This window comes from Elephas maximus, chromosome 3 (genome assembly GCF_024166365.1).
Source record: "Elephas maximus indicus isolate mEleMax1 chromosome 3, mEleMax1 primary haplotype, whole genome shotgun sequence".
Taxonomy (NCBI): Eukaryota; Metazoa; Chordata; class Mammalia; order Proboscidea; family Elephantidae; genus Elephas; species Elephas maximus.
Window position 1 is genome coordinate 116,573,670 of NC_064821.1, and position 17,114 is coordinate 116,590,783.

At 38.6% G+C, this 17,114-nt stretch overlaps 1 protein-coding gene across 5 annotated transcripts in view; it reads left to right on the plus strand.

Annotated features, from left to right (window-relative positions):
* The window catches only part of SRSF11 (serine and arginine rich splicing factor 11), a 47,885-nt gene that overhangs the window by 6,575 nt on the left and 24,196 nt on the right, over nucleotides 1-17,114 (plus strand). For 2 of the 5 annotated variants that reach the window (XM_049879561.1, XM_049879562.1), the window contains exon 1: nucleotides 10,355-10,825. In XM_049879561.1, coding sequence (XP_049735518.1) covers nucleotides 10,626-10,825 — 200 coding nt within the window. In that variant the 5' untranslated portion in view covers nucleotides 10,355-10,625. Of the gene's footprint in view, nucleotides 1-10,350; nucleotides 10,826-17,114 lie in introns of those variants that run through there. The other 3 variants (XM_049879559.1, XM_049879558.1, XM_049879560.1) reach the window with 3 other exon arrangements.

Genomic DNA, 17,114 nt, shown 5'->3' on the forward strand with positions numbered 1-17,114 from the left:
CTTGAAACTAACTGCAGTTCCTAGTTTCAAGTGACTGAGGTAACAATTGCTAGCCTTCCTAGAAGGAGTTTTCCATGGCAACGTTTGTGTTTTATCAAAAAAAGAATGCAGAGCCATCATCTATCTATGTATGCTATTGGTAACATGCTACCTAAGGGTCAAAAATGACTAAGAAATTTGAAGTATGCTCACATTGGTGTCATATTTGCATTGCAGTGGGCTCTTAAAGGAGAAGGAGCATCTAGCAGTAGTATAATTCACATGTTTACTAACAGTTTACAAAGTATACTTTAATTTTAAGGAGCCCTGGTGGTGCAGTGGTTAAGAGTTTGGCTGCTAACCAAAAGGTTGGCAGTTTGAATCCACCATCTGTTCCCTGGAAACACTATGGGCAGTACTACTCTGTCCTGTAGGGCCACTGTGAGTTGAAATTGACTCAGTGGCAGTGGGTGGTTTTGGTGGTACAATGGTTAAGTACTTGGCTGCTAACCAAAAGGTAGGTAGTTTGAACCCACTCAGCGACTCCATGGGAGAAAGGCCTGGTGACCTACTCCTGTAAAGACTGTTATTGTTAGGTGCCTTCTAGTTGGTTCCAACTGATGGTGACCCTGTGTACAACAAAAGGCAAAGCTGCCGGTTATGGAAAACCGATGGGGCAGTTCTAACACTGGTGGGGTTGCCATGAGTCAGAATCAACTTGACAGCACCTGACAATTTAATTTTGACAATAATGCTATGAGAAAAGACAAAAATATTATTGTCAGGATTAATCCAGGGTTTGGGGGTAGAAAGGGAGGCATCTACTTATTTTTTTCCACATATATAGTTTAAATATTTCACACTAATCGTTTATACCTACTCCTCACTTATTGGCTATCTCATTATCTGACATTTCATGTTTACGGCAATAGTAAAAAATCTACTGTCCGACTATTTTTACATTAACGATGGTACGTCTGGCAGTGACGAACATCGACACATGAGGAGAGTAATACTGGCTGTGATGGTTCAGGTTATGTGTCAGCTTGGCTGGGCCATGATTCTTAGTGGTTTGGCAGTTAGGTAATGATGTAATTTGACAGTTACGTAGTGATATAATTTGATGGTTATGTAACGATATAAGGAGCTCTGGTAGCGCAGTGGCTAAAGCGATTGACTGCTAACTGAAAGGTAGGCAGTGCGAAACCACTTGCGGCTCCACAGGAGAAAGATATGGCAGCCTGCTTCCATAGAGATTTATAGCCTAAGAAACGCTATGAGGTCGTTATGAGTCAGAATCAACTTGACGGCAGTGGGTTTCTTTGATTTCGGGTAATGATTTGTAGCCATTCTATGTTTTGTGATCTGATGTGGTCGTTCTCCATTTTTGCATAACGCCGATTTTAACATAATGACCTGGTTTGGAACCTAACCATGTCGATAAATGAGTGGGTGTGTTACTTTATAATAAAAAATTGTAAAAAGTCACAGAAAACCTATGTCAAGGTATACTATCTAAGATAAGAATCTCTTCTCACTAATTAACTCTTCTGATTCATATCTTTACTGTGAATGATGAAATAGAATTAGTCCAGGGTATTAATCTAAAATAGAATAATGGTATGAAATGGAGCTTAGTTTTAAAATGAAAGGAGATCAAATAATAGAGAACCTGAGATTTATCATTCCCATTTTACAAGTTTAATTTGTGTTGGATTTATTATGACAAAAAATAGTAGAAAACAATGTCAGCACAATGGTGATCTGAGCTTTGGAGTCAGACACCCAGTTTTGTTTTTTTAACCCCAGACTGCCCCACCATTCCTTGCTGTTATAACCTTAAACAGGTTACTTAACTTGTCTAAGCCTTTTGTACGGCAGGGATAATAGTAGTAGCTAATGTTTATCTTTTTAAGCAATTGTGTTAATATTCTTTGTCCTCACGACAATCTAGTGAGTTGAGAATTACTGTTATCCCCATTTTCAGATGATGAAATTGAAGTATAAAGTGATAGGTCAAAGGTCACAAGATTATCTAACTGGTGGTAGAGCCCATTCAGTTTCACTCTAGGGCCAGCATTCTCAATCACTCCAGCACCTTTTAAGTATTGTAAGGATTAAATGTGACTTTTTGAAGCATTCAGTTAATATAGATATATATTTCTGATTTGAGTATATGTTCATTTTTTCTAGTTTTATGACTCTTTGAAAATAATTTTCTTTTATAATGAAAAAGTTAATGTAACAACATAGAAAAAAGAGCTAAAGCTGAAGTGGTACAAATAGCTAATTTCTTGATTAAGAAAAAAATATTAAAGTGCTTTAAAGTATTAAAAATAGATTACTGGATTTTTTTCAACTTGATTTTTTTTTTTTTAAAAAAGGTGGTGAACTGTTGACTCAAATGGCCTTTTCTCAATTGAGACTGCAAAATAATCATTATATAGCATTGAGAATAATATTGAATACTTGTGCCTCTGATGTTCCCAGCTAGCTTTCTGTTGACCCCATTGAATCCCAAAAGCCTAACAAATCTGTACAAATAAATGGACTGATTTTCCAAGTGATACATATGTACAGTAGCTAAGGATGTTGTGCATGTGGATATAGGCAACAGTCACTGAACGCTCAAGCTACTGCTTTTTTCCTCTGTTAATCATAAAAACAAAACTTTGAAAAAGGAACTTTGTCTTCCTAGGCCTTCCACCTTGTTGTTGTTCCTAGCTGCCACATAGTTACACTCGTGGTGACCCCATGCACAGTGGAACAAAATGCTGCCTGGTCCTGCACCATCCATCCTCATGATCAATCAGTTACAGATCATGCGTAAGATTTTCATTGGCTGAGTTTTGGAAGTCCTTTCTTCTTAGTCTGGAAGCTCCATTGAATCCTGTTCGGCACCATAACCGCATGCGTGCCTCCACTGAAAGGTGGCTGCTGTACATGAGGTGCGTTGGCTGGGAATCTAACCTGGCTCTCCCATGTGGAAGGTGAGAATTCTACCACTAAACCAACACTGCCCCTTACCCAGTGTGTTCTTAATCTTTTTAGATACTAATTCTTTTTAGATTTAGGTTTGAGACTCTTAATGAAAGCTAGAGAATGTCCCCAGAAAAATAAATATGGGCACCTATAGATTTTTGCTTATAATTTCAAGGTGCTCACAGATCATTTGGTATCTAGTTAAAAAGTAGGTATAGAATCCCTGCTATAGACAGACAATATAGATTAAACAATACAAAATAAATATTTGAAAATAACCTTAAATAGACTCTTCTCTGTCCTGGTGTAGGTATGTGTCCCATGTCTCCTAGTGCTAACTCATTCCTTAGTCTCTCTCCTTCATTTAAATTGGGGCTGAACAGGGGGACATGAGACTTACATTTTTAGTTAACAGATTGTGGTTGTTGTTGATGTTGTTGTTAGGTGCCGTCCGGTTGGTCCCGACTCCTAGCGACCTTATGCACAACAGAACGAAACACTGCCCGGTCCTGCGCCATCCTACAATCATTGTTATGCTTGAGCTCATTGTTGCAGCAACTGTGTTAATCCACCTCTTTGAGGGTCTTCCTCTTTTCCGCTGACCCTGTACTCTGCGAAGCATGATGTCCTTCTCCAGGGACTGATCCCTCTTGACAACATGTCCAAAGTATGTAAGACGCAGTTTCGCCATCCTTGCTTCTAAGGAGCATTCTGGCCGCACTTCTTCCAAGACAGATTTGTTCGTTCTTTTGAAAGTCCATGGTATATTCAATATTCTTCGCCAACACCACAATTCAAAAGCGTCAACTCTTCTTCGGTCTTCCTTATTCGTTGTCCAGCTTTCACATGCATATGATGCGATTGAAAATACCATGGCATGGATCAGGCTCACCTTAGTCTTCAGGGTGACATCTTTGCTCTTCAACATTTGGAAGAGGTCCTTTGCAGCAGATTTACCCAATGCAATGCGTCTTTTGATTTCTTGACTGCTGCTTCCATGGGTGTTGATTCTAGATCCAAGTAAAATGAAACCCTTGACAACTTCAATCTTTTCTCCATTTATCATGATGTTGCTCATTGGTCCAGTTGTGAGGATTTTTGTTTTCTTTATGTTGAGGTGCAGTCCATATTGAAGGCTGTGCTCTTTGATCTTCATTAGTAAGTGCTTCAAGTCCTCTTCACTTTCAGCAAGGAAGGTTGTATCATCTGCATAACTCAGGTTGTTAACGAGTCTTCCTCCAATCCTGATGCCCCATTCTTCTTCATATAGTCCAGCTTCTCGGATTATTTGTTCAGCATACAGATTAAATAGGTATGGTGAAAGAATACAACCCTGATGCACCCCTTTCCTGACTTTAAACCAGTCAGTATCCCCTTGTTTTGTCTGAACAAGTGCCTCTTGATCTATGTAAAGGTACCTCATGAGCACAATTAAGTGTTCTGGAATTCCCATTCTTCGCAATGTTATCCATAGTTTGTTATGATCCACACAGTCGAATGCCTTTGCACAGTCAGTAAAAACCAGGTAAACATCCTTCTGGTATTTTCTGCTTTCAGCCAGGATCCATCTGACATCAGCAATGACATCCCTGGTTCCACGTCCTCCTCTGAAACCGGCCTGAATTTCTGGCACTTCCCTGTCGATAATACTGCTGCAGCTGCTTTTGAATGATCTTCAGCAAAATTTTGCTTGCATGTGATATTAATGATATTCTATAATTTCCACATTCGGTTGAATCACCTTTCTTGGGAATAGGCATAAATATGGATCTCTTCCAGTCAGTTGGCTAGGAAGCTGTCTTGCATATTTCTTGGCATACACGAGTGAGCACCTCCAGCGTTGCGTCTGTTTGTTGAAACATCTCAATTGATATTCCATCAATTCCTGGAGCCTTGTTTTTTGCCAGTGCCCTCAGAGCAGCTTGGACTTCTTCCTTCAGTACCATCGGTTCCTGATCATATGTCGCCTCTTGAAATGGTTGACTATTGACTAATTCTTTTTGGTATAATGACTCTGTGTATTCCTTTAATGTTCTTTTGATGCTTCCTGCATTGTTTAATATTTTTCCCATGGAATCCTTCACTATTGCAACTTGAGGCTTGAATTTTTTCTTCAGTTCTTTCAGCTTGAGAAACGCCAAGCGTGTTCTTCCCTTTTGGTTTTCCATCTCCAGCTCTTTGCACATGTCATTATACTTTACATTGTCTTCTTGAGAGGCCCTTTGAAATCTTCTGTTCAGTTCTTTTACTTCAGCAATTCTTCCTTTTGCTTTAGCTGCCCGACGCTCAAGAGCAGGTTTCAGAGTCTCCTCTGACGTCCATCTTGGTCTTTTCTTTCTTTCCTGTCTTTTCAGTGACCTCTTTCTTTCTTCATGGATGATGTCCTTGATATCATTCCACAAATTGTCTGGTCTTCGGTCACTAGCGTTCAATGTGTCAAATCTGTTATTCAGATGGTCCCTAAATTCAGATGGGATATACTCAAGGTCATATTTTGGCTTTCGTGGGCTTGCTCTGATTTTCTTCAGTTTCAGCTTGAACTTGCATATGAGCAATTGATGGTCTGTTCCACAGTCGGCCCCTGGCCTTGTTCTGACTGATGATACTGAGCTTTTCCATCATCTCTTTCCACAGATGTAGTCAATTTGATTTCTGTGTGTTCATCTGGCGAGGTCCATGTGTATATAAAAAAAAAATTTTTTTTTTTGTATAGTCGCCGTTTATGTTGGTGAAAGAAGGTATTTGCAATGAAGAAGTTGTTGGTGTTGCAAAATTCTATCATTTGATCTCCGGCATTGTTTCTGTCACCAAGGCCATGTTTTCCAACCACTGATCCTTCTTTGTTTCCAACTTTTGCATTCCAATCACCAGTAATTATCAATGCTTCTTGACTGCATGTTCGATCAATTTCAGACTGCAGCAACTGATAACAATCTTCTATTTCTTCATCTTTGGCCCTAGCGGTTGGTGCGTAAATTTGAATAATAGTCGTATTAACTGGTCTTCCTTGTAGGCGTGTGGATATTATCCTATTGCTGACAGCGTTGTACTTCAAGCAGGATAGATCTTGAAATGTTCTTTTTGATGATGAATGCAACACCATTCCTTTTCGAGTTGTCCTTCCCAGCATAGTAGACTATATGATTGTCCGATTCAAAATGGCCGATACCAGTCCATTTCAGCTCACTAATGCCTAGGATATTGATGTTTATGCATTCCATTTCAATTTTGACAATTTCCAGTTTTCCTAGATTCATACTTCATACGTTCCAGGTTCTAATTATTAATGGATTTTTGCAGCTGTTTCTTCTCATTTTGAGTCATGCCATATCAGCAAATGAAGGTCCCGAAAGCTTTACTCCAACCACGTCATTAAGGTTGACTCTACTTTGAGGAGGCAGCTCTTCCCCAGTCATCTTTTGAGTACCTTCCAACCTGGGGGGCTCATCTTCCAGCACAATGTCAGACAATGTTCCGCCGCTATTCATAAGGTTTTCACTGGCTGATGCTTTTCAGAAGTAGACTGCCGGGTCCTTCTTCCTAGTCTGTCTTATTCTGGAAGCTCAGCTGAAACCTGTCCTCCATGGGTGACCCTGCTGGTATCTGAATACCGATGGCATAGCTTCCGGCAACACACAAGCCCCCACGGTATGACAAACTGACAGACACGTGGGTTAATTAACACATAGGAAATTAAAACAGATCTGCAGATAAATATTTTAAAAGATGTATATTTGTAAACAGCAATTTATTTTCTAAGTTTTTCTTATTGCTCCCTCTGGCTATAGAGGATAAAAAAAAGCCAAATACTTTTGAGAGTTTACCTCAAACAAATTCCCTGCAGATATAACAAATACATTGCTGTCTTCATTCTCCAAGCATTTCTTACATGCATGTTGTTGTTATACCTTTGAATGGGCCAATGACTCTTGGTGACCCCGTGCACAACAGGATGAGTTCATTGTGACCCATAGGGTTTTCCTTGGGTGATTTTTCTGAAGTAGATCCCCAGGCCTTTCTTCCTAGTCTGCTTAGTCTGGAAGCTCTGTTGAAACTTATTCAGCATCATAGCAACACTCAAGCCTCTACTGAGGGGTGGTGGCTGAACTTGAGGTGCACTGGCCAGGAAACAAACCTTGGGCTCCCATATGAAAGGTAAGTAGTGTACCACTGAACCACCACTGCCCACTTGTGTGCATACCTTGGTGTATATTTCAGTAATAGCCTTACAGAGTTGAGAAGATTACATGAGGCATTTGTCAAGTTTCTTGTGCATAAGTGATAGTAAATTTTTGTCAGAATGCTGACTGTTTCAATATAATGTTGTTTGACATTAGAAATACAAAGATTAATACATTCCTTTCCCTTCCTCAAAAAGTTGATATACTGGCTGAAGAGTTGCTTAACAGCTAATTTGACAGAAGCTTGATGCTTGTGTAGATTTGCACAATTGTATCAGCTGAGACGACTCCACCGTCTTTTCCCTAAGTGTGAATAAAGATGGCCAAAAAAAACACGGTGACTTGCCATATCCAACCAAAAACTTGGTGTCTCTTAGGTAGAGTGATTGTATTGTGTGCCCATTCTTTTGTTGAAGGATTTCTGTCTAAATGTATGAGAGCTTTTAGAAACTTGAGACTGGAAAGAACTAAGTCTTGTTCCCTTTATGACTGAGAGGATTGGTATGACTTTTGAGGATTTGTATGAAGCATTTTTTTCTAATATTCTCTGACAGACTTTTCTGTCAATATCAAGCACCAGTTTAGATTCTTGTTAGTCCTTTTAATCTGAGAGTATCTATGATAAGTAGGACCCTGTGGATCTTGAAAGTACTGTGGAGGGCCTGTTAGCTGTTTTCTGTATTTCAAAAAGTCTATCAGAAATAATTTAACTTCCCATAATATAACTATATAGGCCAAAATGACGGTTGGGGTTTTTTTCTGGATTAGAAATTGTATTTAGTAACACTGATTGTATTGGTCATCTAGTGCTGCTGTAACGAAAATACCACAAGCGGATGGCTTTAACAAAGAGAAATTTATTCTCTCACAGTCTAGTAGGTTACAAGTCCAAATTCAGGGTGTCACATCCAGGGGACCGCATTCTCTCTGTGTTGGCTCTGGAGGAAGATTCCTTGTCGTCAATCTTCCCCTGATCTAGGAGCTTCTCAGCACAGGGATCCCAGATCCAAAAGACGGTCTCTGCTCCTGGTGCTGCTTTCTTGGTGGTATGAGGTCCCCCAACTCTGCTTGCTTCCCTTTTATCTCTTGTAAAATAAAAGGTGGTGCAAGGCACACCCTAGGGAAAGGTAAGGGTGTTACAATCCCACCATAATCCTGTTTAACAAATTTATAATCACAAAATGGAGGACAACCACACAATACTGGAAATCATGGCCCAGCCAAATTGATACATACATTTTTGGGGGGACATAATTCAATCCATGACACTGATAATATTTACCATTCAAGATATAACTCCCCAGGATGAGCTAAATGACCCATCCCTGTGCACTTTCACTTTATTTTCTATATTATATTGACAGGAACTCTTTATAAGTCCATCTCTGAATTATAACCTGGAAATCATTCATTCAACCATGTTGTTCTTAATGTTTCTTAAAAACTCTAAACTTGTTTATAAATTCAGGGCTTTTCTAATTTGATATTTTCACAGTTGGGTATTTATTAGGAGTGCCTAACTGATTGTTACACGTTTGATTTCAAAATGAGACAATAAATTACCTGACGTTCTTTATATTCACAGATACACATTTATGACTGGCAAGCAACTAGTAATTTGTAATTTTGCTGAGGCTTACATTCAGTCACCCCATCCCTCTTCTGTATAGGAACTAACAAGTTACTTAGCTAATAGATTGTTGTTGTTTGTTGCCATTGTGTTCCAACTCATGGCAACCCTGCGTATCCAGAGAAGAGCTGCTTCTTTGGGTTTCCAAGGCTGTGACCTTTTAGAAGCAGATTGCCAGGCTTGTCTTCTGAGGCACCTCTGGGTGAGTTTGAACTGCCAACCTTTCAACTAGTAGTCCACCATTTGCACAACCTAGCTGATTAGCTTCACACCCAAATCTCAATAACTATGTGCTTTAATCTCTCAAAAATTACACTCTTTACTGTATTATGCCATAGAGGAATTCACATCACAGATATTCTACAAGGCCTCAGGTTTTAGTCTCCAAAAATATACATCAAAAAAAAACTTGCTGTCGAGTGGATTCCAACTCATAGCGACCCTATAGGACAGAGTAGATCTGTCCCATAAGGTTTCCAAGGAGTGACTGGTAAATTCCAACAGCTGACCTTTTGGTTAGCAGTCAAATGCTTGCTTACTCACTGCGTCACAAGGGCTCCCAAAAAATATATGGGGTGAAGTAAATTATTTAGCAAGTATCTTAGAATAAATGACTGTCATTAAGGCCTATTTGTGCAATGTATTCAGTACATTTATTGGGCACTAACTGTGTGACATTATGCCAGGTTCTGGACTGACCCAGAAAGCTCACGGTTTTTTGAGGTCAATATAACATACACGTATCACCTATTATCCTGCAGAGAAGAGGAAGTTCTAACTCTACATGGTAGTATGTACTCTACCTGAGAATGGTGGCAGTGAAAGAAAGCTCCACGGGAGGATGTCAGTTGGATAAAATGGAGGGCTTTGGTAACTTGTCTGCACAACGAAATGGAAGGTTTTTGTCCTGTTGGACAACTACATGTCATTGAATAACACTGGATGAAGGTGTGGGAATAGTTCATTCAGATGAGGTTGAATAGGCAAGCATCAATTTTTTATAGTCCCAAGTTTCAAAATTATTTTAAGCAAGAATATACACATAAAGCAAACCTTTCTCTAGAAAAGTTCAGATCATGTACTTTAATATACTCGTTGTTGTTGTCAGGTGCCATTAAGTCGGTGCAGACTCATAGGGGCCCTACATAAAACCGAACAAAACACTGCTCAGTCCTGCACTATCCTCACAATCGTTAGGTTTGAGCCCATTTGTTGTAGCCTCTGTGTCAATCCATCTCCTCGAGGGTCTTCCTCCTTTTCGCTGACCTTCCACATTACTAAGCAGGATGTCCTCCAGGCTGCTGTAAAATGTGCTATTTGAAAGTCAACTACTGTGAAATTAAAAAAAAAAACTTATATCTTTTCCGAAGGCTTTAGTGAGAAACATATTGGTTAATGCTACCAAAATCTATGTATAGTAAAGTGTCAGAAAATTGTATAATAGTGAAAAAAAGAGGGAGGGGAGAATGACGCCTTTCACCACACCGCTGTGGCCCGCGCGTTTCTGTGGCTGCAGCGAGGCCAACTGGGCCTGCGCGGGGCCGGGCCGGCGGTGACGCGCCCTTGTGCCGCAAGGCATTGTGGGGAGCTCGGGCCCGCTAGTGAGGTGGTTGTAGGTTAGGTGGGGGCGGCCGTTTGTTTTCTCGCCATCTCGAACTCGCGCGCTCTCTTCCCCTCCCCCCAGCGAGCGGCGGGGCGGAAAAACGGCGGTGGCGGCGGCAGCGGCTGTAGCGGCTCTAGCAGCGGACACTCCTTTCTTTTCTCTCCCGCGAACGGGTTCCTCTTCCCTCTCCCTCTCACTGTTTGTTGTGTGTTTGATGTGTTAAAGCAGGAGCGAGAACGCGAGCAGCGCCATGAGCAACACCACCGTCGTCCCCAGCACGGCGGGCCCAGGCCCCAGCGGCGGGCCTGGTGGCGGAGGTGGCGGCGGCGGAGGCGGCGGCACCGAGGTAATCCAGGTGACTAATGTCTCCCCGAGCGCTAGCTCTGAGCAGATGCGGACCCTCTTCGGTTTCCTAGGCAAGATCGACGAACTGCGCCTCTTCCCGCCGGAGTGAGTATGGCCCACCATCACCGTTTTTGCTAACGTCGCCCCAGCCTGGGCCTACCGTACACCATTTCACTAGGCCCTTGCCTTTGCGTCCCCTGTGCCAGGTTGCCTTTTTGAGGCTAGTTCGTTTACTTCTGCAACAGTCTGCGTCTTAGGCCTACAAATCATGTAGAAAGGCAGAGCGAGGGCCTTTGGGGAATAGCAGACACTGGCTCTTGATGTCAGAAATTTTTCCCCCTCTCTCAAAATTGTGTCGACGTGGTCGTTTAACTCTGGGCAGGTAAAACTAAAAACTGCACCTTTTGTTTTTTTTTATGTAGGCTTAACCCCTTTAGAAAGAAATCAAATGTTCTTTTCCTTCTTTGAAAGAAAAATAACAGAATTATCCACCTCTTTGTTAATTTGGTGTTTAACGTAGGCGGTGGTTCACTTGTTGCTAAATACTGTTTTCAATGATTCTGGACCGTGGAATGCAATTCAGAGATCTTTCTCTCTTGACAGGCTCTTCAATGAATCTGAATGCTTGGTTTTTGTAATGACAAAAACAGGTTATAGCTGAAACATGGGTTTTTCCTTTTTTAAAATAATGTGCAAATTTATCCTATTTCACTATTGTTTTTGAGAAGGAATTTTATAGAATGTTAAACTTTGAGCTAGAGTGTATGGTTTTTGTTTTTATCCTGTCTTACATTCATCTTAAAAGTTATTTTTATTGTAAAAGTACTGAATGAGTGAATTAGACTTTAAGAAAAAATAAAGAAGTTATGAAGTAAAAGATAAAGCGTAAAAAATTTTTAGAGTAACCTTATTGAAATAATAAAATACTAGTGTGTTCTTTGGGAAGACTTTTGGTGAAAATTCTCAGTAGGTACTATAAGTTTCAACTAGATGGCAACTGGTTGCCCACTGTATGTTGAGAGTTTTATGATGTCACTTAAGTACAAAACAGGAAATTGAAATCCTAAAGGATTTGTTGGTAGATGTAATCATTTAATTAGTCTGTTTTTCTAAAAGTTGGTTAATAAACATCTAGCATATTTTGTCATTTTCACTTAAAATATTTTTAAATGATTAATGTTTTCAAATTGGTATGCTGTATTTAATTTTTAAGGAAACATGCATTGGGAGAGAAGTTTCAGATACTGTTTGCATCTGGTGTAGAGTTCTGGCAAAAACAGCTGTGTTAATTTGGTTATTTTGAACAGATATATGACTTGCTTTGGTAATAAAAGACGAAATAGCTTGCATGATATGAACATACAGAAGTAGATGTGCTGTTCAATGTTCTCACAAGATACTCTTTATTAAGTGACTATAAAATTAATACATAATAAAATAGCAGAAAATGAGAGCAACTCAATGATGCATTTGTTGATTGAAATCATTTTATTACCCTAAGTGAGATTAGATTTATTTATGACATAATTCTTTACAATCCCACAAATTAAGAATTTTATTCTTACAGTTGCTGACTTTAAAATGTTGCTTTTATCCTCTGAAGATACTCTCTTTATGATGCATTTATAAAGAGACAGAGAGGCGTAGGCAGTTTAGTGATTTATCCTTTATGTCACGCGTGGGCAGTATCTGAGAGTTATTAATCAGAGTCTGGCTTTTAGCTTTGTAGTCAGAGTAGTTCGTTCATAACCAGGATATCTGATGTGCACTGGAGAACTGCTCGTCCTTATACATGATCTACAATTAAGAGGAGTTCTTTCCATGCATTGGGAGGAGGAGATAAATATTACCACACCCTTTGGTTTTTGGCTTCTTTGTCTGTGTTACCACGAACAGGTCATTTTCTCTTCTGAAAGTATAACAAGGTTACAGTATAGTGAATGTTACAGTACCTTTACTGGCCTTGTAGTTTTGAACAGTATTTACTTGAATGTGTATTTTGTTCATTTAATGTTTATCTTTACTAGTTTAAATCTCAATAGCTGATATGACCTACACAATTTGGGAATATTGTGATTATTCCCTTATTGATGGTTTCTATAAACTCTAGTTTTCAGCATTAGTTTGCCAGGAAAAATGTGCTGTGGACCTCTAGTGGTCCAGAAAAGGTTCGTCATTCCAAAAACATTGCCCTCTTACACAAGATTTGAATGGATCGGGTTACATAAAATTGTATTTTAAATACGTTTGCCACCTGAATTTTTTTCCTGCCTCAAAAGGCATTCTTATCCATCTGGTACACTTTTTTCCTTCGATACCTGCATGACCTGCTTGCTTCCTTTTGCTGCTTAAATGTCACCTTAATCACAGAAGCCTTCTCTAGCTACCCCATATAAAAATAAAACATATCTACTTCTTGCCTTCTCTAGCATACTTACATTGCTTTGTTTTTCTCTGTAGTGCCTGTCACCAACTGACAGGTTAAGTCCCTCTCTTCTGCAGAATATAAAAAAAAATTTTAGGGGCATCAGCATCACCTGAAGGGTGTTTTTTAAAGTTACCTGTATGTCTGAGCCCCACCCAACACCTATTGAATCTCTGGTCTCAATTCTAAATGTGTGTTTTGCGGGGAAACATCCCCTAAATTATGCTAGATATTTCGGTGACAGTCTGTTCAAGAGGATTCCCACCTTTGTTTCATTGAATTCATCTATTTCTTGGTTCTTTTAAATACAAATATGCTAACCTGTAATTTCACCCAGTAGTGTAGGTGTTGTCTGTCTTCATACTACATAATATATCTAACCTTCTCTTCAGTGTGATAGCCCTGCATGTACTTGAAAGCAGCTAACAGTGTCCCTCACATTTATTCTCTTCTAAAGAAAAAAATATAGTTATTTTGATTATAGTTGTTCTTAAAAAATATTGGAAAGTCAACATTATTAGGATAGGTGCTTTCCTATTTTATCCAATTCTTCAAATTTGGAGGAAGAGTGTATTTGACCCCATTTTACAGATTATTGTTGTTGTTAGGTGGTGTCGAATCATGAACTGAAATTCACATAGGTGGTTTTGTGTGCCCAAGCCACACTACCAGTAAGTGTCAGAACTGGTGCTTGAACCTGTGTTCTGATTCTCTTTTACCACTTGAGTTTTTTAGTTTAGCTAACCAACTCCTAAGTAGCATTATGCTTTACGCTTAGTAAGTATTCTTCAAACGTTTGTTTTTAATGGGATTTCAGAATGGAGACTAACTGGACTGTTCATCCAGTAATGATCCCAGTAAAGCATATGTCAAAGTTACACAGTAACTGAAATCTACTGTGTGAGTATAAATAAAATTCTTTAGTAACTTTTCAGTGACAAAAAATAGAGACTTTAATGGTCACATATGTATAAATAGCAGTGTAATTAGGTAAGGGAGAACCTCAGTTCACCTTTTAAAAAATATTTTTAAAAATAAATGTAACATTTTACTGCAGTTTTTTTAGGACTGAATAAAGAGAACACAACACAGTGAGGGAGGGAACATGTGAGGTACACCAAGTCAAATTATCAGTGAAAATCTCCTTTGTCATACAGTTGCTGCATATTTGAGTTTAGGGTATATATTTGATTAAAAGCTCAGAATTCTTAGAAGTTACTAGCACAGTATTAAAATGGGAGCTGAAAGTGATCATCAGTGGCCTAAACCAGAGATTCTCGTGGGCATAAATATCAGCTGAAGATCTTGTTAAGAATCAGGGTCCTCTTCCTATAAAAGGCATCCTAATTCAGTAGGCTTGAGATAGAAGTCTCAGACAGCTCTCAAAGGACACTTTAAGAAACATTGGAAATAATACCACCACACGTTAAGTGGAGGGCAAAAGTGTCGTTCAGGGACCCCTTTTCCTTGTATTACTCAGCAGTTCTTTCCAACTGCCCTGCCTCATCTCTTAATTTTTAAAGATAGGGAGTATAGAATATACATTTTTAGAAGTGTTACTTGCACACAATTCTGGGGTATGAAAATTGATTTCATGCAACAATCTTCTGTCTTATATTAGCATGTGTCTTTCATTAGCAAATCTTTTTAACTGAGAAATTATAAAAATATAGTTGTGTTGGACTAAACAGCAACAAAAAATCCTCATTAAAAACCTGTTTAAATGAGACCATTTGCAGTGAGGTGAAAGATGAATTTATTCTGTCACTAATTTTTCCATAGTATTTAAATTATTCATATTTTCTCTTTAACTCTGCCACCTGCATGCTACTTCTAGGTTTTTATGTAGCCAAAGTAATAATGTAGCATTCCTAGGACATGAGTGAGTAGAACAAAACATGAATTAATTTTAATCTTCCCAAGTGAATGAAAATACATTGTAATCACATGACTTATTTGAAGATGGTGTGTTTAAAATTTTTTGAAAGAGCTATTCATTATAGTCTTGAAGAACCTTATATTTGAGTCATGTTTTATTGCAGTCATATAACAATAGACAATGTCAAAGAATTGGTAGAGATCACTTCTTTAAAAAAATTTAGGTATATACTATTTCCCAAGGCATTGTGTTAGGTAATAAGAACGTAAGACGATACTCACATTTAAAAAAAAAAAAAGGACTTTTTAATTTAGTGGTAAAAAGTGGATGTCAGAAAAGAAATAAACAATGCCATAGCTTTAGTACTAGAATTGCTAAAACAGCCTTTTTCCTACTACTTCCATGTATCTCTAATTCAGGGTGTAATATTCTTCAATTTTAGACGGGTAGTGCTTCACGTTAAAAATGTGTATGTATATATACCACACTGCATCTTTTCAAATAATTTATTACTAAGTACCTGTAACAAAGTGGCTTAAATCCGACTTGGATATATTGTCACCTTTGGTTTGAAATTAGATTAGAATCTGTATTCATTAAGGGAGATGTCTTTAGAGAAACTTGCATTAGACGTTCTTAGGAGTTTGAGTTCTCAGGCCATATGTGCCTGTTAGTCTTCGGGTTATGAGGAAAAAATTTCAAGTTAGTACCCAAATGATGAAAAAAATTGTATCTTTGTATCAACAAATATGTATCTCTGAAATAACCTAGTGAACCAAATCTGATGTAATTACATTTTTATGTACATGTGAAAATGTCTTATTTGTTAGAAAACTTATCAATGAAACCTCATTCTAATGGCATTAAAATATTGGATTTCTCATTTCACTATTCAGACTTAACAGTTAGGCTTGTTGTGATAAGGCTTTCAAGCTCCTTAAAGCAGTGATTTTCTACCCTGGTTGCATATAAAAACTGTCAGGGAGAATTTAAGAAAAGCTGCTGCTTGGCCTCCGATCCATCAGAGATCTTGATTAATTGATGTGGAGTAGAGAGCCTTTTTTAGAGAGCCTAGATATTTTTTTCCCACAGATAATTAAAATGTACAACTAGGGGTAATTACTACTACCTTAGGGCACTGATTTTCAAATAACATTTGGTGAGGTGTTAGGGCCCATGCTCTCCCTTTATTTAATGTTTTCTTTTCACAGTTTCATGGCAGAAATTTTCACTGCCACATATAAACATCCCGACTCCCCGCACTGTCTATCCACTTACACTGCCGTGTCGTCCATATGTTTTTGTCTTAACCAAAGAAGCAATTTGCTGAGGGAAGTGGCTCTTTTGCTTTGGGAATTCTACAAAGTAGTACTAGGGGTATGGGGTAGTATCCCCATATGTGCTTAATTTTTTTTCTCTGAAAGTGCTTTAAGTCAGGAAGCCTTAATTATTTTCAAAGCCTAGGAGTTCTTACATTCTGTGGGTGAAAGAGTTCTAGTATGCAGGTCAGGAAAACTCATTGATTGTCAAGTAAATGCACTTTGCTAGGGTATTCTTTTGTCCCTGAAGTGGAAAACTCTTCATGTTTTTAACTCTGAAACGTTAGCTGTAATACATCTGAGGCAGTGCAGTTCTTATCTACGCACATGGGGGTCACCATGAGTAGGAATTGATTCCGTGGCAACTAACAACAGCTTCCACTTAGGGAATATTTCTGGAGAACTTAGGGAAATAGACAAGGCAGAGAGGATGAAAGTGAGCTATAGTAAGTTTTCTAAGCCAAAACTAATTACTAGTTACTTGTGTTTTAAAATGTTTGGTATTAGTATTATGAAAAAAAAAAGTTGACCATCTGGTGATAAATACCTAGAATTTGTGCAAACTATGAGACTTCAGTTTCAAACTCTTTTTGACTTGATACACTGTAAACAGTAATTACAAGTGTTCATGCTGTAATTTCTACATGAGTTCAGTGGACAGTACCTTAATTGAAGTGCCATTTTCTTTTGATCTAATTAATTACATTATTATATGTGCAATTATGTGTTTTTATCAGTCCATTCTACTTTTGGAAGGCAAGTGTTGGTTTG